Source organism: Mobula hypostoma, chromosome 2 (assembly GCF_963921235.1).
Source record: "Mobula hypostoma chromosome 2, sMobHyp1.1, whole genome shotgun sequence".
Taxonomy (NCBI): domain Eukaryota; kingdom Metazoa; phylum Chordata; class Chondrichthyes; order Myliobatiformes; family Myliobatidae; genus Mobula; species Mobula hypostoma.
The window spans coordinates 237,457,808-237,482,411 of NC_086098.1; the positions used below are offsets into that span (position 1 = coordinate 237,457,808).

The 24,604-nt window shown below is 43.7% G+C and overlaps 1 gene segment (V, D, J or C); it reads left to right on the forward strand.

Moving 5' to 3' along the window:
- The first annotated feature begins 641 nt into the window (after positions 1-641).
- LOC134337242 (immunoglobulin lambda variable 5-37-like) lies at positions 642-4,361 on the forward strand. The segment is given in 3 exon segments: positions 642-696; positions 785-1,138; positions 4,096-4,361. Coding segments are annotated over 3 exon segments (675 nt in total).
- The last annotated feature ends 20,243 nt before the right edge of the window (positions 4,362-24,604 follow it).

Sequence of the window (24,604 nt, forward strand, 5' to 3'; positions counted from 1 at the left end):
CTGAGTTGGATGATCAGCCATGATCATAATAAATGGCGGTGCAGGCTCGAAGGGCCGAATAGCCTACTCCTGCACCTATTTTCTATGGTTTCTATGGTTAAACTTTATTCTCTCACAAGCAAAGCAGCCACTTGCCTTCTGCAGGAACGACATATTTTCAGACAGGAACCTATGCATTGTCGTGGTAATTCTGGGATGGCATAGGGAATTTGATGTGACCTTGAAATATTTTGTTCTCATTAGCTATTCTGAGCAGAGACGAGCGGCCGAGTGCCAGAATCACCACCCCAATTGTTTCTGAGGGAAGCAGCCGAAAGAATATCTAAAATTTTAACCTGAGTATTGTCCAAAGTTCTGCAGGTCTGGATATGTGATACAACTGAATATGAAACAACGTTGACATTGGCAGTTAAGGATTTAAATCAGCCAGGTGGCCATTCAAAGTTTCCGAAGGTCAGCAAGTTAATCACCGCCCACATTATTTTCCTGGCGCCGCACACTCATTTACATCCCAATTTATAAACCGACCTGAAGACTCCAGTTTGCAGAGTCTGAAACCGGAGCAGTTCCCGAAGTTTGCAGAACAACGCATGGTTCGGTCGGAATTTTTGGGTGCTCGCTGTCTGCACCTGTCCGGAGGAATGTCCCCAGCGCTGCATCTCCTGTGGGTTCTGCTGATTCATTTAACAGCTGAGAGTCGGATGATTATCCGTTAAAACTGGGATTACTGCTGATTTTTATTTTGCTACAAGTCACCCAGTGGTTTTATTGTGATTCATTGCAGATATCTACGCGGCCGCAGTGCTCAATCAGCCCCCAATGTCCGGACCTGTTTCCGCAGGACAAACCGTCCGCTTAGAGTGTCGGATACAGAACGGTAATGTTGGAAGTTACTACATGTGCCTGCACCGACAGCGTCCCAGGGAGAGACCGGAGTGTATGTTAGAACATTACACGAACAATGGTATTGCCCAAGGGACAGGGATCACTCAAAGTTTTCAACTGTCCAGAGACTCTTCCAGCAACAGTCACATCCTGACCATCAGCAGATTGGAACCCCGCGATTCCGCCGTCTATTACTGTGCAGGGTGGGATAATGGAGTTATCTTCGGTCAAGGCACTATCCTGGATATTAAGAGTAAGTGTCTCCCTCATTCTGTTCCAAACAATTCCTACTACAGCCACTCTCGTTCCCCGCAGCTGGATAAAACTCCGTCCAGGGGAGACTTGTCATATATCTACACTGTGGGAGTTTCCATCTGTTTCAGTCTGGCACAGGAGGCCGTTCAGCACATCGAGTCAGCCCGAAAAGTCAAATTACTGATTGCTTGACTTGTGAACATTTTTTGCTGGACAATATTGTTCTACTTAAGTCGGTGTAGCAGAATTCAATATTTTCCGACATCCCTTCTCCTTAACACAATAGGCCCCGTACTTTGTATTATTAGTATTGGTTTACTTTTGCCACTTTTCACAAGATGCATTGAAAGGCTTTCTTGCATACTGTCCATCAAAATCACGTGATGACAGTGCATTGAGTTAAACACAGCTTAACATAGAATAAAAAGTAACAGTGTCAGAGGAAGTGCAATGCAGGTAGATAAGTTGCAAGATCATAAGGAAGCAATTTGTGAGGTGAATCGTCTATCTTAGCGTGCCAGAGAACCATTCAATATCTTGTTACAGCGGACCTGGATGATGTCAAATTAAACCAACCCCTGCTATTTACACATACTCCATATCCCTTCATTTTCAGCACATCCTATCTCCGTCTAACAGCTTCTGAAACGACCCTATCGTATCTACCTCCTCCAGCTCATGCACGCTACACTCTGTACACAAAGTAAACATTCGCCGCAGTTCTCCTATAAAATGTCCTCCTCTTGGCTTAGATTTCTGCCCTTGGGGAAAAAATCTTGACTGTCGATCGTATCGCTCTAAGAATATAAGACAAATGAGCAGAAGTCGGCCATTCGGCCCATCCAGTCTACTCCGCCATTTCATCATGAGCTGATCCATTCTTCCATTTAGTCCCAGTCCCCCGCCTTCTCACCATAACCTTTGATGCCCTGGCTACTCAGAGACCTGTCAATCTCTGCCTTAAATACACCCAATGACCTGGCCTCCACTGCCGCCCGTGGCAACAAATTCCATAGATTCACCACCATCTGGCTAAAAAAAAAAATCTTCGCATCTCTGTTCTGAATGGGCGCCCTTCAATCCTTTAGTCATGCCCTCTCGTACTGGACGCCCCCATCATGAGAAACAACTTTGTCACATCCACTCTGTCCATGCCTTTCAACATTCGAAATGTTTCTATGAGGTCCCCCCTCATTTTGCTAAACTCCAAGGAATACAGTCCAACAGCGGACAAACGTTCCTCATATGTTAACCCTCTCATTCCCGGAATCATTCTAATGAATCTTGTCTGTACCCTCTCCAACGTCAGCACATCCTTTCTTTAATAAGGAGACTAAAACTGCCCATAGTACTCCAAGTGAGGTCTCACCAACGCCTTATAGAACGTCAACATCACATCCCTGCTCCTATACTCTATTCCTCTAGAAATGAATGCCAACATTGCATTCGCCTTCTTCACCACCGACTCAACCTGCAGGTTAACCTTAAGGGTATCCTGCACGAGGACTCCCAAGTCCCGTTGCATCTCAGAACTTTGAATTCTCTCTCCATTTAAGTAATAGTCTGCCCGTTTATTTCTTCTGCCAAAGTCCACAATCATATACTTTCCAACATTGCATTTCTTTTGCCAATTCTTTGCCCATTCTTCCAATCTATCCAATTCTCTCCGCAGACTCTCTATTTCCTCAGCACTACTGGCGCCTCCACCCATCTTCGTATTATCAGCAAACTTAGCCACAAAGCCATCTATTCCATAATCCAAATCGCTGATGTACAACGTAAGAAGAAGCGGCCCCAACACGGACCCCCGTGGAACACCACTGGTAACCAGCAGCCAACCAGAATAGGATCCCTTTATTCCGACTCTCTGTTTCCTATCAATCAGCCAACGCTCTATCGACGTATGTAACATTCCCGTAATTCCATGGACTCTTATCTTGTTATATAGCCTCACCTGTGGTACCTTATCAAAGGCCTTCTGAAAATCCAAATATACAACATCCCTTGTCTAGCCTACTTGTAATTTCCTCAAAAATTTGTAATTTCTCTCATACTTTCTTGAAAAATTCTCAAACATAATTTGGGAAAATGATCGCTACCATAAGCATGACATCTATCCTTCACTCTTCATTCACCATTTCTGAGAACATGTTTGTCGTGAATATTCCAGAATTGTTCTGGGTGCCGTAAATCCTGGACCACAGCGTGGGATATTTACTGCTTCAAGCTAACGCAATTCGCAGTTTGTGATGAAGAACTGCCCTGTCATTATGATTGCAGAAAACACAGGAGGAAAACATCGGACTGAAAATATTATATACTAGGGGAATATGCTGGGCAGACAACAGGCTGGTGTCAGAGTCGAGCTGCAATAGGTGGGTTAGTACGGGTCCGGAATGCAATCTGGTTCTGAACGAGTCGTTTCGCCTATCCCCGCTTCTCACCAGTTCACAGACCAGCTCTTTTTCCTGTCTCTGGGTACCTAGTCTTGGATATACAATGAGCTTTCCCGAACTCGGGTCATCCCAAGAAGCCTTCATTCTTTCATTAACTGAAGGTGTAATATTCTCAGTTATTGCCCTAAGAGTTCAAAATTTGGGGAGTTCTTGGAGAAGAACAAGGAACTGGTCTCACTAGAGGGACCAATCATATGGGCACGGTGTGGGCAATGAGCAAAGAAATTGAGTACTGTTGAAGTTATCTTTTGACACAAAGCATACCGAGAGCAGAGTCGATTCAAAACTATTGTATTTAAATAAATGTTGTCACACCGTAGCCGCTCAAGACTGCGAATAATCAGGGCAACTCTTCATTCAAAAGTTTGTACCGGAGAGGTCACATGTGCCTCATACTGTGTTGCAATTCCTATGTTAGTTTCGGCTCTGGTGTTTCTATCTCTGAACAGTCCATGAAATAATACTGTTTCTATTCCCCTTCATCTCCTCTCATACACAGGTAGCGATTCCCGGGAGCCCTCGGTTCTGCCACTCCCTCCCTCTCTGGAGCAGACCGGCACGGGTTCGGCCACTCTCTCCTGTCTGGTGAGTGGCTTTAAGCCGGGCTTGGTAGTGCTGCGCTGGAGCGTGGATGGAGTTGAGACAGAGAGCGGCGTGACGACAGGCGCTGTCTCCTTGGACACCGACCAGAACTACAGGCTGAGCAGTTACCTGCGGGTAACCACCGTTGCCTGGAACAAGGGCTCGAGTTTTCCTGCAGCGTGAGCCACAGCTCGCTGAGCTCGCCGCTGCGCAACACCATCTCTTCGTCCGCCTGTGCACAGTGAGAGTGTGCCGGCTGGCAGCACACGCGAATTGTTTGTTTTTGTTTAATGCAGTGAAGCAATGATTGGGGCTGTGCAGCAGCCCATTGCAATGTAATTGTATAGTAATGTTCGCTTATGGAAACAATCAGAATGTTCTATAATTTTAGAAAAGTTGGCAATACTCCTCCATCTTTTGCGACAGATAATTTTGTGTAGAATTATCCCCACTGTGCTGTGTCCGAACTACCGCTGTGTGTAGAATCAGGAGCGATCTCCTGTCCTGTGATTGAACTTGTGGAAAACAACTCTTAATAAAAGAGGAAACGGCGATAGATTTATCGTGTGTTGTCTTGACTCGGCTGCTGGCAGTACTTTGGGGGGAATGGTCGCTGATAACGTGGCGCCTAGCAGCCTCAATCAGAATTACAGTTAAATCGACACCGACATCTTCCTCCGCTTTTCTGCTCTCTGTGCCCTGAGCCTTCCTCGTCCGTCGGCACTCACACACCACCATCACTGGAACCTTATACTCCTCGTTTTCCGGCACTTCTGCTCTTCATTTACATCCATCCCTGTGGAACGGAAATCAACATTCTCACTGCCTTTTGGCCAAGGTCTTAGCACCATTGGGAGTGTTACAATGTAGGGATAATTCCCATGACTTGAACATTGTCTTCACCGATTCCGTTAGATCCTGAATGAAGGCCATCCACCTCATTTCCCGTCCTGACACCAAGCGCCACCACCCGCCACACCCACACACACATACCCACACAGTAGCTTCTGTAACATATGATTATCTTCGAAGTTCAAGATAATTTTGTTATCAAAGTATTTGTACGTCTTCATATGAGTTCATGTGTTTCATGCTCTTACAGGTATTCTTACAGTCGAAGAAGTACAATAGATGCAGTGAAAAACTACACACAAAGACTGAGAAGCACGGGATATACGTAAATGGATAGATAGAAAGACAGACAGCTAAATAAATAAAACACACATCAATTCAATTAAACTCAATCAATCATAAAGAAATAAACAAAGGGATAAAGCGATAATGGATAAATAAAACTGAGGACATGAGTTTGAAAGTCAGTCTATAGATCATTGAATCAGTTCAGAGATGTGGTGATTAAAGTCAGCCACATTGGATCAGGGGCCTGATGGTTGAACTCTTCGTGAAACTTGTAATGTGAGATCTAAGACTGTAAGTGCACATGGGAGAGAGTTGCTGAAGCCCGAAACATATGTAAGATGACAGCAGAGACCCGTTTAATTATGTTAAAATTATATCTTGCTTGACCAATAGCGTGGACTTTATGGAGGGTATGACTAATAAGAAGACTGTTAGCTCCTTGCACACACAGCGAATTCAGTAGCATTTCACACATGTTATTTACGGTTGCCTGATCTGCTGATGTCTTCAAGACTTTGGTGTAGAAATCTGACTTCGTCATTAATGAGCTTTTTAATTTTGGTTGGGTGGTGTCATCCTGTGCCTGGACTTCCACTGACCATTACTGAGCATACTAATCACTCCATTTATGGAATATGCAGAGCAACTTGAGCGACATGAGAGAAAATAAATCCTGTCCATATGATAGAAATCCAATGAACAATGGAGCAAATGTCAGCAACTCTTGGTTTATGGAACAATTAACGTCTTTAACGTTTTAAAACTTCTTTGAAAATACGGGGACAGTCAAGCGCATTACAAAAGTCTAAAACAGAAAAAAAACAGTAAACTTAAAGAGAATACATTAACTTTTAAAAAGATTAGCTTTGTTTGTCATACGTAGAAAGAAACATTCAGTGCCGTTTGCGTCCAATCAAATCAATAAGGATTGTGCTGGTCACAGACTTGAAGTGTCACCACGCTTCCGGCGACAACGATTATTTATTTGGTATTGATGTATTTACCTATCTATCTGTGTTTATATCTATCTATCTATCAGGTTGTCTATCTGCGTATCTGCAGTATCTAATAATCTATTTATTTATTTGTTTGTTTGTTTATTTATTTATTTATTAATCATAGATGCAGTGTGTAACAGGCCCATGTGGCCCAACGAGCCGCCCAGCAACCCACCGATTTCACCCAAGCGCAATCACAGGACAATTTATAATCACCAACTACCTACTGACCAGTATTTCTTTTGACTGTGGAAGGAAACTATAGAACCTAGAGGATGATGCACCGTAAACTCTATAACTGTCATGTGGGTATTGCAGATAACTGGAAAATTTCATGAAAATTGTCATAACCTTTATTGAAAAGCGCCTGAAGTACACATGCAGCGAGGATTGATTTCACATTTGCAATACATATTTAAATACTATGGTTTACTGAATTATAATTAATAGTAGGTACAAAATCTTGAGACTGCCCAGTAGAAAGGTGATCACTAATAATGTGGTGGCGATAGGAGATAACTATATACACCGGGATGTAGTCTGTAAACCAGATTCAACAACGAAAAAATGGTGTGGTTCGTTTTTCTACAGCGCCTATTATTCCGTCTTTGACCCCCAACCATCTGCAGGAAGTACCATAGAACTGGGACAAGGACTGTTCGGATGAGGAAAGACTTTTTTCCCCCAGGACGTGAGATTAGATAGATAGATTGATAGATAGATAGATATACTTTATTGATCCCGAGGGACATTGGGTTTCGTTACAGCCGCACCAACCAAGAGTAGAGCATAAATATAGCAATACAAAAACTACAAACAAACAACAAAATGCAAACTATGCCAGATGGAAAATAAGTCCCAGGACCAGCATATTGGCTCAGGGTGTCTGACCCTCCACGGGAGGAGCTGCAAACTCGATGGCCACAGGCAGGAACGACCTCCCGTGCCGCCCAGTGTGGAATCTCGGTGGAATATGGCCGAAGTCCAACAGCAAAAAGTTCAATATCCGGTCTACAAACACGTTCCTCGATCGTAATATGACCCGGATTGCACCATCTGTTGTCAACCAGAACAGTAAGCACCCAACTCCTCTACGCTTACCGCTCTCAGATTGCTGAACTCCCTGCGACCACCCAGGTCTCATCATTTCGATAGTGTTATACCCCTTACTTTCCGACGTGTTATAAGTGCACTCCATGCTACAGTTAATCTTCTGTAATGTATTTTATTCTGTGTTAATTTATTTGTGGTACTATTATTTTCTGTGTTGTTTGTGAATTATATGAACCTTTTTGTGTAGTTTCGTTCGGAGGATCTTTGGTTCGTCTGGTTGAATGACAATGTAGGGTGATAATGTGGAGTAATCAAACTTCAAGATAGCCTCAGATGGCGCCGATAAATGGCGTCTGTTTGCGTGCACCTCCGGTGGGAATAGTCAAAAATTCCAATTTAGTACAACTGCAGCTGAAATCCATAGTCATGGGTGCGTCACCAAACCAAATCGGCGCACTCCTTTGCCGCTGCTTGAAGCTCCGAGTGTTTCCAGTATTCTCGATTTCTCTTGATGGTTCAATTTGCTTGCAAAATCCACATCAATAATAATATAGATCCGGGCATCCGGTGGGTGCAGGTGTACCAGACGTGGGGATGTACATAAGACATATGAGCAGAAATAGGCCATTCGGCCCATCGAGTCTGCTCTGTCGTTTTATCATGGCTGATCCCGGATCCCACTCAACTCCGTAAACCTGCCTTCTCGCCATATCCTTTGGTGCCCTGACGGATCAGGAAGCTATCAAGTTCCACCTTAAATATTCCCATGGACCTGACCTCCACAGCAGTCTGTGCCAGAAGATTCCACAGATTTATTACTCTTTGGCTAAAAAGAATTCCTCCTTACTTCTTTTCCAAAGGAGCGCCGTTTTTGATACTGTGCCCTCTAACTCTGCAAATCCCTAACATAGGAAACATCCTCTCCACACCCATCCTATCTATTCCTTTCAAAATTCGGTTGGTTTCAATGAGAGCTCCCGCATTCTTCTAAATTCCGGTGAGTACTGGCCCAAAGCTACCAAACGCTCCTCATATGTTCATCCCTTCATTCTCGGAATCATCCAGGCGAACCTCTTCTGGACTCTCTCTAATGACAGCATGTTCTTTCTGAGATATTGGGCCCGAAACTCTTGACAACACTCCAATTGCGGCATGACTAGTGACTTTTCAAGGTTCAGCATCATCTCCTTCTTTTTATATTCCATTCCCCTTGAAATAAGTGCCAAAATTGCAATTGCTTTCTCTACCACAGACCCAGCCTGTAAATGAACCTTCTCGGAGTCTTTCAGGGGGATTCCGAAGTATCTTTGCGTCTCTGATGTTTGAACCCTCTCCCCATTTAGATAACAGTCCGCACCACTGTATATTTTTACCAAACTGCACAATCATATATTTCTCAACACTGCATTCAACCTGCCACTTTTTGCCCATTCTTTCAATTTGTGTAAGTCCTGCTGCAATTATTGCTTCCTCAGCACTACGTATCCTCCACCTATCTTCATATCATCTGCAGACTTTGCCACAAAGCCACTAATTCCATTATCTAAATCACTGACAATCAATATGAAAAGTAGCGGTCCTAGTACTGACCTCTGGCACTCATAGTCACCGGCAGCCAATCAGAAAAGGCTCTTTTTACTCCCACTCGCGGCCTCCTGCCTGTCAGCCACTCCGTTATCCACGCCCGTACCTTTCCTGTAGAATTTCATCTTGCTAAAAAGCTTCGTGTGTGGCATCTTATCAAACGCCTTCTTATAATCCAAGTTAATGACTTCCACTGCCTCTCTTTTGTCCACACTGCGTGTTACTTTCTCCAAGAACTAACAGACTATTGTAAGATTTCTCTTTGCAGAAACCATGCTGTTTTTGACTTATTTTATCATTAGTCTCCAAGAACCCCGACACCTCATCCTCATTAATATACTCCAACCGTGTCCAACCACTGAAGTTAGGGCTAACGAGCATGCAATTTCCTTTCTTAAAGTGCATTTTCAATTTCCTAGCCCTCCGAGACCATGCCAGAATGAAGTGATTCTTGAAAGATCATGACGAATGCATCTGTTAACCCTTCCGTAACCTCTCTCTTAAGATCTTTCAGTTGTCTAGCACTTTTTCATTTGTAATTGCAATGACACACTCCTGCTCCATACCACCCACAGACCTCTGGCATACTGCCAGTCTCATCAACAGTGAAGACAAATGCAAAATACCAATTAAGATCATCTGCTATTCCTTTGACCCCATTACTACATAACCAGAATCATTTTCCAGTTATACAATAGCAATTCTAACCTCGCTTTTACTCTTTATGAAACTGCTGACTATTCCTAATCATATTATGCCTCTCCAAATGTTCATAAATCCTGCCTCTCAGGCTCTTCTCCATCAACTTACCGACCACTGAAGTAGGACTCACTGCTCTATAATCCCCTGGACCATCTCTAGTCCGTTGCTTGAATAATGGAACAACATCCGCAACCCTCCAATCCTCTGGAACATCTCCCGTCCCCATTGACGATGCAAACATCCCCGTCAGAGGCTCAGCAACCTCGTCACTCACCTCCTACATTAGTCTGGGGTACATCACGCCCGGTCCCGGTGTCTTATCCAAATTGATGCTTTTCAATAGCTCTTGCACATCCTCTTTCTTAATATCCACATGCTCAAGCTTTTCAGTGCGTGTGACCATCTTGACCAGATGTAACGAGTTAGACTGAAAGACCTGATTCCGTGCTGTGGTATTCTGTGATTCTATGACTCCGCTTATTCGATGCCTGTTTAATCGTTCACAGTCATTTTGAATATTACCTTTGCGAGGAGGTTTGGGCTTGATGATAATTTTTTTGCATCCATTCTGAAAATGTGGGCAAAGATGCGATGAGATGGTCTTGCATTTCCATAGCGCCTTTCATGCTCTGGATGCTGCCCAGAGACTTTTCTTTCCTAATGCGATCATAAACCTAATTCTGATTCTGATGCATAAGTGATGTGTTGCACGTAAACACGACGGTGATCAATATTCTCGTCAGCAGGTTTGTTGGAGGTGTTGGGAGGGTTTAAACGATTTTATCCGGCGGAGGGGTTGAGAGAGGAGGGGGAGGTGGGAATCAAAGTGAAGGGAGCCACAACTGTGTAAAAGCAAAGATAGCGCGCGGTCAGCCTGCAGGAAGGTCAGGCAGATGATATGACAAAATTACAAACGGCAGGTTGAGTATCAGTGCAATAGAGATTCAGAAGCAAACGGGATTACAAATATAGACAACAAAGTGCTACATTTCAATGCACCGAGTTTAAGAAATAAGGAATTGGAGGGAAAAGGATGGTAGGAGCAAGGGATGGCAGTAGTCAGCGAGAATTGGAGGAGAAAATCTGCAGAGAGATCGCAGGGAACTGCAGGAAATATAAAGTTGTGATAGTAGGGGATTTTAATTTTCCACATATTTATTGGGACTCCCATACTGTTAAACGTCTAGACGGATTAGGGTTTGTAAAATGTGCTCAGGAAAGTTTTGTAAATCAATATGTAAAGGTACCAACTAGAGAGGATGCAATATAAGGTCTCCTATTAGGAAAAGAGTTAGGACAGGTGACGGAAATGCGTGTAGGGGAACACTTTGGTTCCAGTGATCATAACACCATTAGTTTCAACTTGATCATGAATGTAGATATTTCTGGTCCTCGGGTTATCTTTCTGAACTGGAAAAAGGCCAAATTTGAAGAAATGAGAAAGGATCTGAAAAAGCGTGGATTGGGACAGGTTGTTCTCTGGCAAGGATGTGATTGGTAAGTTGGAGGCCTTGAAAGGAGAAATTGTGAGAGTGCAGAGTTTGTATGTTCCCGTCAGGATTAAAGGCAAAGTGAATAAGAATAAGGACCCTTGGTCTCAGGGGATATTGGAACTCTGATAAAGAAGAAGATAAAGATGTATGAAAGGTATAAGAAACAGGAAGCAAATAAGGAGCTTGAGGAGAATAAAAAGTGCAAAAAATACTTAAGAAAGAAATCAGGGGGGCTATAAGAACACATGAAGTTGCTTTGGCAGTCAAGGTGTAGGATAATCCAAAGAGCTTCTACAGGTATATTAAGAGCAAAAGGATAGTATGGGATAAAACAGTCCTCTTGAAGATCAGAGTGGTCGGCTATGTATAGAACCAAAAGAAATGGGAGAGATCTCAAATGGCGGGAGGAGAAGTTGGCAGCACGACGCAGCGCGCGCAGCTCTCCGGTGAAATGATATTGTTTCTGTTAAATAGGGGCCGTGGACAATTCTGATTTGATGAAGACAGACGTGAGAAGCAGAGGAACATCTGGAGAAATGTCTGAAATGCCTGGTTCGCAGCTGTTGTTACCGTGCGATCGAGAATCTTCCGGAGAGAAGCCCCCAAAATCCCGGCTTTGCCTGCTTGCTGGCGACCTAGGTTGAGGTCGCAGCGTTAGGATAGAGATGGCGCTCGATACTCGGTGTCGGAAGGTTGATCAAAGCTCAAAGTTTTCGGACGACTTAGAGTCGATCTGTGGTCCGGCATGGCAGAGAGAGTTTTCTTCCTTCTCCCGTCTGCGTGATATGTGGGGCTTTCGGGAAACTTTGAACTTTTTTACTGTACCATGGACTGTTCTTCATCAAATTATGTTATTGTGGCACTGTTGTAACTATATGTTATAATTGTGTGGTTTTGTTAGTTTTTCAGTCTTGGTCTGTCCTGTATTTTTGGGATATCACACCGGAGGAATATAGTATCAGTTCTTAATGCATGCATTACTAAATGACAATAAAAGAGGACTATGTGCCTTCATAATCTAAATGTTTTTTTTTTGCGTCTATATTTGCTAAGGAAACTGGCATGGAGTCAATGGAAATAAGGCAAGCAAGTAGTGAGGTCATGGAACCTATACAGATTGAAGAGGAGGAGGTGCTTGCTATCTTGAGGCAATTTAGAGTAGCTAAATCCCCAGGGCCTGACAGGGTATCCCCTCGGACCTTGACGAAGAGTAGTTTTGAAATTGCAGGGGCCCTGGCAGATATATTTAAAATGTCGGTATCTACGGCTGAGGTGCCGGAGCAAGAGAGTATAGCTCATGCTGTTCCGTTGTTTAAAAAAATACTCTAAAAGTAATCCGGGAAATTATAGGTCAATCAGTTTGACGTCGGTAGTAGGTAAATTATTTAAGGAGTACTAAAAGATACGATCTACAAGTGCAGTATTTGGATATAAAGGGATTTATTAGGAAGAGTAAACATGGCTTTGCGCGTGGTAGGTCTGATTTTACAAATCTATTAGATTTTTTCTAGGAGGGTACCAGGAAAGCGGATGAAGGGAAGGCAGTGGATATTGTCTACATGGACTTCAGTAAGGCCTCTGACAAGATCCCGCATGGGAGGTTATTTAGGAAGATTCAGTCGCTAGGTCTCCATGGATAGGTAGTGAATTGGATTAGACATTGGCTCAATGGAAGAAGCCAGAGAATGGTAGTGGAGGATTGCTTCTCTGAGTGAAGGCCTGCGACTAGTGGTGTGCCACAGGGATTAGTGCTGGGTCCATTGTTATTTGTCATTTATATCGATGATCTGGATAATAATGTGGTAAGTTGGATCAGCAAATGTGCTGACGATAAAAATATTGGAGGTGTCGTGGACAGTGAAGAAGGTTTACAAAGCTTGGAGAGGGATGTGGTAAGCTGGAGAAATGGGCTGAAAAATGGCACATGGAGTTCAATACAGACAAGCGTGAGGTATTGCACTTTGGAAGGACAAATCGAGGTAGAACATATTAGGAAAATGGTTTGGGCATTGAGGAGTGCAATAGGACCGAGGGATTTGGGAATACAGACACAAAATTCCCTGAAAGTGGCGTCACAGGTAAATAGGGTTGGAAAGATAGCTTTTGGTACATTGGCCTTTATAAAACAATGTATTGAGTATAAGGGTTGGAATGCTTTGGCGAGGGCGTATAAGACACTGGTAAGGCCGAATCTGGAGTATTGTGTGCAGTTTTGGTCACCAAGTTACAGGAAGGATATTAATAAGTTTGAAAGAGTGCAGAGAAGGTTTACAAGGATATTACCGGGACTTGAGAAACTGAGTTACAGAGAAAGGTTGAATAGGTTAGGACTTTATTCCCTGGAGCGTAGAAGACTGAGGGGGGATTCAATGGAGGTATATAAAATTATGCTGGGTATAGACATAATGAATGCAAACAGGTTTATTCCACTGCGGCTAGGGGGGAAAGAAAAACAGAGAACATGGGTTAAAGGTGAAGGCGGAAAAGTTTAAAGGGGACATGGGGGGGGGAGCTTCTTCATATGGAGAGTGGTGGGAGTGTAGAATGAGCTGCCATATGAAGTGGTAAATGCGGGCTCACTTTTAGCACTTAAGAAAAACTTGGACAGTTACATGGATGAGAGTTGTATGGAAGGACATGGTCCAGGTGCAGGTCAGTGGGACTATACAAAAAAATGGTTCGGCACGGCCAAGAAGGGTCAAAAGGTCTGTTTCCGTGCTGTAGTGTTCTTTGGTTCTATGGTTCCGCTGGTGTAAGAAACTGGGATCAAAACAGTAGAAAGATTTGACATATGATCGAAAGATGTAATACCCTTGTGGGTTGTGTTAAGAAACTGCAAGGGTAAAATGTCCCTGATAGCAATTATATACAGGCCCCATAATAGTAGCTGGGATGAGGACCATAGATTACTACAGGAAATGGAAAACGCGTATCAAAAAGGCAAAGTAATGATAGTCATGGGAGATTTCAACATGCAGGTCTATTAGGAAAATCACGTTGGAAATGGATGTCAGGAAAGTGAGGTTGTGAATGCTTACGAGATGGTTTTTTAGAGCAGTTTGTCGGTGAACATACTAGGTGTTCAGCTATACTGAATTGGAGATGAACCGGACATGATTAGCGAGCCTAAGGTAAAAGAAACCTTAGGAGTCAGTTACCACAATAGGATTGAGTTCAACTTGAAGTTTAATAGGGAGAAATTAAAATATGACATAGCAGTATTTCAGTGGAGTGAAGGAAATTTAATAAATGAGCTTTCATTGTACTGCAGTTGAGTGAAGGTGGACTTCTGCTATTCTATCTCTCCTCGTTGAATGAAACCCATATCGCAGGAATGGAAGAGTATATTGTGCCTGATGGGTGGGTTTTCTTCAGTAGGACGAGAGAGCTGGGCGGACAGCATAGTTCTGCCAACGGAGGCTGAGCGTACGGGCAAACATTTGCGACCAGCGTGCTCAGTAAAAGGTGACCAGCCCGAAATACAGTCATGAGAGAGCCCGACAATGCCAGAGTGCTTCCGGCAGACGCTCCGATTCGCGTCAGCACGGTTATTTTGAAATAAGAAGAGCGATGACTTCATTTTGGAAACGCCGCGAAACTCTATATTTTCTTGTCCCTCGAGTGGCTGGGTTGGTTGATTGGCACCCGTCAGTCTCGAAGGACAATGGGTAATGATGATGATCATCACAAGCCTAGGTAGAAGGTATGGATATCCTGAGATCATCCTCTCGCCATTCCAAAAGAAAGCTTAAGAAACAATACGTTTGGCACCAGTTCGGCTCCAGGAGCTGCCGGAATTATATTCAATGACGTCCAGCCACTTTGGGGCTCCACTCCGGATCTGCTAACTGGGTTTACTCCCGTAGCCCTCGTCTCCTGGAAGCTTACCTACAAGGCAGTGGGGCTATTTACCCATAGCGGGGTGTCGGTAAGTATAATTATTTATGAAGAGGTCTGTTGTCTTACTCACAGAAAGGGAAACGGGCGATATGGAGAGTGCGCAAGGAAGGAGGAAGGAGGATTGCAGTCGGTGGTCCTGTTATTGTGGTACAGAGTCGAGGGAACGACTTATATACTCCTGCTCTTCAATACGATTTTACCAGTGAGATTTAATCGGGAGTAGGGGTGTAGGTGTCGTTGTTGAGTTATGAGAGTTTGGGTTTGAGAGCTGCAAAGCAGTTTGTCAATAAACTCGGACATTACCCTTCTCAATCAAACCCATACCGACCATCAGATTAATCTAACCAGTTAATCCAATCCAGATGGTGGTTCATGGGGTTTAACAGTAAGGTGTCAGCTTGTGTCCATAGGTGGGGCTGATGCAGCTGTGGTCCTCGTCACCTCCCATTTGGGACAAACTGGGACACCGTTTATATAGGTACAGTCACGCAAATTGCTGCTGTGATTGGAAGGTATTCTAAGGAACCGAATATATAGCGAGAAGGACCGATTATGATAGTGCGCGGGAGGTCAAGTCAAATCAATCTTATAGAGTTTCTCGAGGAAGTTACTGGGAAAAATCTATGAAGGGAATGCAGTGGCTGCTGTGCACATGAACGTCCGCAAACGTTGGACAAGATCCGTTTTGGGGGGTTGTTGAAAAAGGTTCAGTCACCTAGCATTAAATATGAAGCAGTAACTGGTTTCCTGTCTTATTGGCGGCCCGTGACTCGTGGTGTGGATTGGTGCCTGGTCCGTTGTTGTACATCAACGAAATGAATGATAATGTGGAAAACCGGATTAGCACATTTGCCGGTGACTGGGGGTATACTGAATAGTTTGGGAGTCTATGAAAGCTTGCATCGGGGCTGGGCCAGCGGGAAATATGGGCTGAAGAACGGTAGAAGGAATTTAATTCAGAGAAGTGTGATGTGTTGCCCTTTCATAGAACCTACCAGCTCTTACACGCTGAGCGGTAGGGCACTAAAGTTTTCAGTAGAACTGAGGAAACTGGAAACAAGAATGAAAGCAGAGTCACAGGACGAAATGTATTTTTTAGAGGGGCTGGGTCTGGTGTTCAAATTATATAAGGTGTTGTTGAGGCCTACGTTGGGGCATTGTGTGCAGTGTTAGTCACTTACCTACAGGAAGGGTGTTAATAAGAATGAAAGAAAACAGGGAATATCTACAAGGATATTGCCGAGATTTGAGGACCTGAGCTATAGGGAATAGTTCAATAGGTTGGATCTTTATTGCCTGGAACGTAGAAGATTGAGGGGTGATTTGATAAAGGTATACAAATTATGAGGGGTAAATGCAAGCGCAGGTTGACTGAGACTACAAATAGAGGCCATGGGTTAAAGGTAAAAGATGGAAGGGTAAGGGGAACATGAGGAAAAACTTCTTCACTCAGAGGGCAATGACAGTGCGGAAAGAGTTGCCAGCTGAAGTTTTTGGATGCGAGTTCGATTTCAACGTTTGTGGAGGTCCGTGGATGGGTGAGGTCTGGATGGCGATGATCCAGATACAGGTCGTTGGGACGAAGCAGCATAATATTTCGACACAGACTAAATGGGCCAAATGCGGACCTCTGCACTGCAGTATTATATGACCAAATGCATCTCTTGTTGATTCACCAAATTAGAAATGTATTGAAGTCAGCCGTATTGACAGGTTAGTGGAGGGTAACAATATAAGGGAATTGGGTAATTTCATTGGCGGAGTAGGTGTAGTTTCGGACTTGCACTGCAACAGTTTTCACTGCTAGATAGTACAAGTGTATGAAACCTTGTGTACCTAAAGCACATTGGTTTAATGAATCCCAGGGGCGAACAATTCCTTCCCAGTGTATAGAGGTGACAGCGGTCACTCAAACAACTGGACGAAAACTGATGACCCAGTCTGTTTATTTGACTACTCCGTTCCATTCGTTAGAAGAGAGCCAACAAACAAAGAAGTTTATTGATTTTTCACTCTTGTTGGAATGTCCGAAATTCTGACAGGCGATATAGAAATGAAAACTCATTTTTTGTTAGCTTGTCATGTCTCGTCTGAGACACACCCTCAGTGCTCTCTGCTACCGCCACATGGTCACTCGTGGAAAGTCCAGGAGCTCCCTTTCCCCTTCTGAGCTCCTTACCCACTGCCGGTTAGGGCCGTGCACTTCTCCTGACAAATACACTATAACTTATACAAATCACAGACGACTTGATTTCAGAAATTGCTCGGTATTATTGGGAATCGAGCTGTACAATACTCTGACATACTCAAATATCATGAGCATTCAACACATAATTTTGTTCATATACTGCCAAAACTGAATTTCACCGATGGAGTAATTCATTGCCTGATAAGTAACAAATCAACTCCACGCATTATGCAGAAGCGTATGCAAATTCGGATTAATAATACTTCAGAAAAATTATGAAGACACCCATCACATTCTTTTCCAAAGAACTTAAATCCCCGGGCTTCTTCAGTTGACTTATGTGTGTTTCTGGCCTGAAAGTCACGCGTCACCGAAATTTTAGTCTTTGCACCTGTTTAGGCCGTGAGCTTTTTTGGCTGCCCGATTGCCCCACGAAAGCTAGCAATGTGGAAGTTTCATAACATAGGTTTAACTTCCGTGCGTGTTTGTAGTTTAAGAGGTGATTTTAATGTGGAGATTAAGGTGATCTGAAATGCGGTTCTGATGACTGGCTGGAAAGAAGAGGAAAACTATTGATTTTTGTAGATGATGACGGTTCAGTTGAGTTATGGGGAAGTTCAGAATGAGGGATATAACCATGAAAACAAAGGCAGACTGCTCAGCATTGGCCTCAGGCAGAATCTTTTCTCAAGCTGTGGTGAAATCTGCAACCCTTCCTCTGAAGCTTCTCGGGACAGGCGATTTGCTGTCAGCAGGTTCGCATATGGCCCCAGTGCAGAGCAACAGAGACTGAAGCGGGTCGACATTTCACAGACTTTATTTCGAACAGAGTTAGAGCGAAAAGACAACAATAAAAGCTAGGCCAAACAGGGCCGTCTACTAAAATTCTCAAATAGAAAATGAAGTTCACTGCGGTTGAAAGGAATAACCAAATAAAAAAGGAGTACTGCTCGTCTTCAGAGTCAGTTGATTCGACAGTCCCATTTCTTAGACAAGGTCGAATGCAAGCAGGCAGCGAAGCGTTGCTGTGCTGGGTGCAAGTCTCGACAAGCACCACGGCGGAATGAATGGAGTCACATACTATCACAATGACTAATAATAATTAGCTGACACGTGCATACCACGAGTGCAATTGCCATATTTGCTGCGCTGTCGAATCCCTGCTTATGACATCAGTTCTGTATGTCAGCGTAAGGACTGCTTAAGTACTCCAAAGTAAAGAGATTTAGGATCAAATTTCAAAGTTCAAAATAATTTTATTATCAAAGTACACACATGTCACCATGTACAAAGCTTGCGGGCATAGTCAGTAATTCCATGAACCACAGCAGAATCACTGAAAGACCACACCCAATAGAATAGAAATACACACTGTGAACAGAAGACAACGAACTGTGTAAATACGAAATAAAAGTAAAGAACTAATAATAAATAAATAAATAACCAATACATAGAGAAAATGAGCAAGGAGAGCATGGTCTGGGTAGTGGGTGTGATGAACTTGACGTTATCTGCTACTTTCCGTCGGATTTTCCGTGCAAGGGCATTGGTGCGTTTCCATGTCAAGCCGTGACGCAAAACAGTCAATGCGCCCTCCACTACACACCTATGGACGTTTGTTAAAGTTTTAGATGTCATGCCGATACTTCATAAGCTTCTAAGGAAATAGAGATGATGCCGTGCTTTCGTTGTAACTGCACTTTCCTGCAGAGCCCAGGATAGGTTCTTGAAACAGAAACACCAAGGATTTAATAATTACTGACCCTCTCCACACCTGATCGTCGAAGTAGGAGTACCTCTTGGACCTCCAGTTTCCTCCTCCTGAGGTCAATATTCAGCTCTTTCTTTTGCCACATTGATTGAAAGGATGTTGTTGTGGGACCACTTAGTAAAATATTCAGTCTTCCTCCGATTTGCTGATTCGTCACCAAATTTGATTCGGACAACAACAATTGTGTTGTTAGCAAACTTATTTATGGCATTGTAGCTGTGCTTAGCTTCACATTCATAAGTGTACAGCGAGTAAGATAATGGGCTGAGTACACGTCATTTTTTTGCACACGTGCTGATGGAAATTGTGTAAGAGTTGTTATTGCTACTCCGAACTGGCTGGCATCTGGAATTCAGCAAATCATGAATCCAATTGCACAATAAAGCAATTAGGCCAAGAACTTGATGCTTATTAGTTTAGATTTCAGGGGTGGTGGTGTTGTATGCCAACCTGTCGTCGATAAAGACCAACCCGGTGTATGCATTCTTGCTGCCTAGATGCTACAGTGGTGAGTGAGAAGGCAATGAAAAAGTATTAGCAACGCTTCTGTTGTGCCAATAGGCATATTGGAGAGGATCTACGTCGTTTCTCAGGCAGGAGTGGATATGTTTCATCACCAACGTCTGAAAGCGCTTCATGACGGTGGATGTAGTAAGTGCTACGGAACGTGTCACAGAGGAAGATTCCCACATTCTTCTTAGACACCGATATAATTGAACCTGCTTGAAGCAGGTGGGAACATCACACTGCCGAAGCACGAGTTTAAAGATATTGGTGAACACTCCAGCCAGTTGATTAGCACAGTTTTTTCATACCCGGCCAGGTACTCCATTTGGGCCGGATGATTTCCGTGAGTTCACTCTTCTGACGGATGTTCGCACTTCAACCTCAAGACTGAGATCATAGGGCTATCGCGGGCTGCAGGAGTTCCTGAATGTTCCTCCATGTTTTGACGGTCAAATGGACCATAGGAGGCATTGAGCTCATCCGGCTGCGAAGCGCTGCTGTTTTATGTCGCTTAGTTTCAGTTGGTAAGAGGTACTAACATTCAAGCCTTCCCACAGTTGTCGCGCACCCTCCAGTGATTGAAGATTAGTCCGGAATTGCTAGTTCGCCCGTGAGATAGCTTTCCGGAGATCGGACCTGGTCGCCTTGTACCTTACTTGTTTGCCAGGCCTGAAGTGCAGTGATCTAGCCCTCATCAGATTTCGGATCTCATAGTTCAACCAGAAATTCTAGTAGGGAAAGATTCTGAATTATTTTCTCAGTACCCACTCGTCTACGACTATTTTTTTATAAAGTCCGTGACAACCGTTCTATATTCATTTAGATACTCCGATGTTTCATTGAACGCGGCCCAGTCCACCGACTGGAAGCAATCTCGTTGCCCAGCCCCAGCTTTCTGCGACCATATTTTTGTTGCCCTTAGCTTTGGAGCCTTCTTTTGAACCTCTGACTGTATTCAGGTAGGAGAAGGACATGCAAGTGATCAGATTTCCCGAAATGCGGTCTTCGCAGGGAACGAGAGATATTCCTTATTTTAGTATATCAATGATTTCGGGTGTTGGTTGCCGGACGTTACAGATGATATGTTGATGATAATTAGGTCGAGACTTTTTCAATTAAGCTTGGTTGGAAACCGACTATGATTTGAAATCCCTCGGGGGACGGTGTCCTGTTTGGGGATGGCAGGCGTCAATATCTCGCGTGTTTGGTTAACGTCGGCGTTTGGCTGTATATAAACTGCGGCCAGGATCACGAACGAGGAATTTCCTGACAAGTAGAATGGTGGGTACTCAATCCTTAGATGTTCCAGGCCCAGCGTAAGTAGAGTACGGGAAAATCACTACATCAGAGCACCACAAAGAGTTTAACATGAAACACAGTCTCCCATATTTTTCCTTCGCGGAATCATCAGTTCCATCCGTCCTGTCTATCGAGAATCCTTCAGGTTCCGGCGTGTCCGGAGTAAGCCATGTGCAGTGACGTACAGAACAGAGCAAATCCTCATTTTCCTCCGAAAGAGTAATCCGACCCTAAGATCCTCTTTCTTGTTTTCCGGCGAGTGAGCACTTGTTAACAAGATGCTTGGTGGTGGTGGTGGTGGTGGTGGGTTGGGGTTGGGGGAGATGTCATTCCTCTGCGTTTCAGCTGCGACTGGACAGCAAATACGTTTGTGATGCAGGTCAGTTGTGATTTCATTGAAAGTTGTTTCAGGACGGATGGATCAGCAGTATTGGTATCCGTTTATTGTTATACGGAGAAAAGATTATTTTGCATGTTGTTCATACAGATAAGTTCATTACTTACTACATTGACCGATAACAGGGTAAAATAATAACTCCCCCATGGACTGTCCCAAGCCCGGCTGCGAGAAGTGGAAGATTGGGCATGAGACGAGAAAATCCATACTGTGAAATCTCAGAGCTAGAGAAACTTCAACAGAAGGTCCAAAGACAGCATCCATGGGAGAAGAAGATTTTCCCCGGAAGGTGTATGAGGTAAAGTAGTGAGAGCGGAAGTCACAGGGCCGATCAAGGCTAAGGACAGGTCTCTGACGAGTTTCTGTCGGCGGCCCATGCCCCATTTGGGGTGATGTGCATCAGAGAACGTAACCAATTACCATGCAGAATAAAACGTAAACGGTATAGATAAAATGCAGTGCAGGTAAATGACCATCACAGGGGAGATTGTGAAGCCAAGAGTCCATCCAATCGTTCAAAAAGGCAGTTTAAGAGTCTGATGACAGTGGATCGAAGCTGTCCTTGATTCTGGGGATACGTCCTTTCAGGGTTTTGCATCTTCTGCCCGTTGGGAGGGTAGCGTGGGGGAAAAGAGATTTTCTCGGGTGGGTGGGATCATCCAATATGCTGACTGCATAACTGAGGCAGCAGGAAGCACAGACATAGTTAATGAGTAACATTTCTGTTCAGAATTTAAAAGAAAAGGAATGATAGGTTTGATTCGCAGTGCTTTCCTTAAACATTAGCAGGCTATGCGAATTATTTTCCACTTTTCAAAATCTCCGGATATAACGATGGATCTTGGCAAGAGCCACCGTGGTGGCAATCATCTTCTTATTAAACTGAAACCCCGCTGGTTTCCTTGGCTGCTTATGTCTGGGGAAGACACATTTGGTCCCGCCAAACCCGGGAGATTGAGATGGCTCTCCCACCCAAAAGACGGTTTCTGTTCATGCTGTGTAATTTGCAACCCTGTAAAACTTAGTGCAAGAAACAACAGACAGCACACTGCATACGATTAAAGGAAATATATTTATGAGTTTTAACTGTAGGATTAGCGAAGAAAGCAAAGAAAAAACAAAAAGAGCCTATTATAATTAAATAGTCAAATGTGCAGCAGTTGGACCTCAATACATCGATCCTCAGTTGCTCCTGCCGTCCGTCTCGGTCTAATCACAATCTCTCCACCGGGTCGTGTCCTACGACCGGTTCTCCCTAGCGTCTACTCTCTTCATCTCACAGCAAACGATAGACCAAGCTCACATTCCAAAGCGTCCTTTATCTCTAACCATAACCCAAACACTGCTTCTAAAGAGAGACCATTGGGTGAGCAGTGAAACCTTGAGAACCAATAGTTCTCAACCATTCACTTGATCATTCAAGGAGACAGCGCAGAGCAACTAAAACTTGTGTTTCACAAACAGAACATGAACGAGAGACATGTTCAACGTGAATGAAATATGGATATGCTCGCGTGGGAGAAATAAGTGAATCTATCTCAATTCGAAGAACGTGAAGAGAGTTTCAACGCGATTGATTAACGTTATAGGTCGGAGGATGGCTTTTGCATTCAACATAAAGCGTGATGATAATCTGGCACTGCTTTAACGTTTTGGTGGTTGCGGATCCAACTCAGTTTTATTGAGGCCTCTGTTCATTATTCCGCACATCACTCTTGTAACGCATGGTTATATCCTGTCAGCTTGCATCAGTATAGTCATTCTCCTCTACTCTATCTTAGTAAAAAGGTGTTTTCGCCCACAGACCTGTCGTTCACTCATCTTTTTTTTGTTTTTCTTTTCTCACCATTCTCTTGCACTTCAGAGAATTTTGAGCCAGAAAAAAAATCCAGGAGATACGCAGTTTCCGACACCCAAACCACCCTGTCTGGCATCCACAATCATGTCAAGACTAATGCCACCTAGATCCTCATTTTGATGTTTGGTCTCCACAATAAACGAACCTCTTGATCCCGTCTGAATTCTTCTATAGATTGAGTTGCTGCCACATGACTTGTCGATTAGACATTTGCCTTAACAATCAGCAATATCTAATAAAGTTGGCACTGAGTGTTTACATTTCTTATGGGTATGATATACTGACGTCTAAAGCATTACGACGTTTGTGGGTTGCCTCAGTTGTGCTGGTTGTTAATCCAAACTTTGTATTTCACTGTATGTGCCGATATATATGTGACAAGTAAGAATAATCACATACTTGCCTTTGTTCTTGGAAGGACACGATATATCATGAAAGAGAGACTAAAGAGTTTGGTCCCATACGCAGAGAATTAAATTCCTAAACTGCGTTACGTTACAAGAAACTGTGCTATTGCTCCTGGTATCGATCTTTAAACTCCGCACACGCCGGAGCAATATTCCTTTGTGCAACACGGGACTGATTTTCATGATAGGAACCACGTCACAAGTGAAAGGTTCCATATAAAAGTACTTGTTGCGATCACTCGCACCATCTTTCGGGGAAGGATGGCGCAACGACATCTCCGTCAGCGCCCTTTTTTGTGCCTGCTTCTCCTATCCCGTGTTCGCAGTGAAAAGATCGTAAACAGTTAAATGCATGGAAGAATTAAAACAGATCAGATTGACACCTTTCTTGGATGTCCAGCGATAAATTTATTTTCCGAATCAATACTGCTTCTGCAGATTTATTTCTCATAACACCAAATTAGGCGTGTCAGCTGCATAGCGAATATCTTTTTTCTTCGTTTTAAGCGCATCACCCCTACTAGGGCACAAGACGCCGACAGATAATTCCTCCACATGGATAGGGTCTTTGGATCTCCTTATGGTGATTCTGTAGCTCTGGGGTTTACGGGTAGGGGTAGCAAGCCCCAATGCCCAGACCTCCTCCTTTTGCAGCCCGGCTTGGGACATACCACGGCGGAGTTATAGCGGTAGTATTCAGTCAAAAAATACTGCTACGGAATCGCAAGTCATATTGGGCATAATCGTTTCAATTGCCAGGAGAAAAGTGATTTTCTCCAAGTAACATCTGCAGTTTGAAGCGGTGGGCGGCAGCTCTACACGAGATGTAATCGGCAAACCAGGTTCAATAGCGAAGACATGTGGGATTCCATTTCCTGCAGCCCTTAACATCCGTTCACCCCTGGGAAACAAAGTAAGTAAGGACATGGTATGGCGTACTCGCAATTGACATACATGAAACAGAGTAAAAATGTCTTTTCCGAATTCCCATCTGATTGCTGATATCTCAGGAATTACCATATTTTGCTGGCATTTATAAATTTCCAAATGAGCTGTTCGGAGGCCAGTCGTAACTTCCAGAATTCTCATAGAAAAGTTAAGAGTGTTCCTCAGTCAATACCGTGCATCC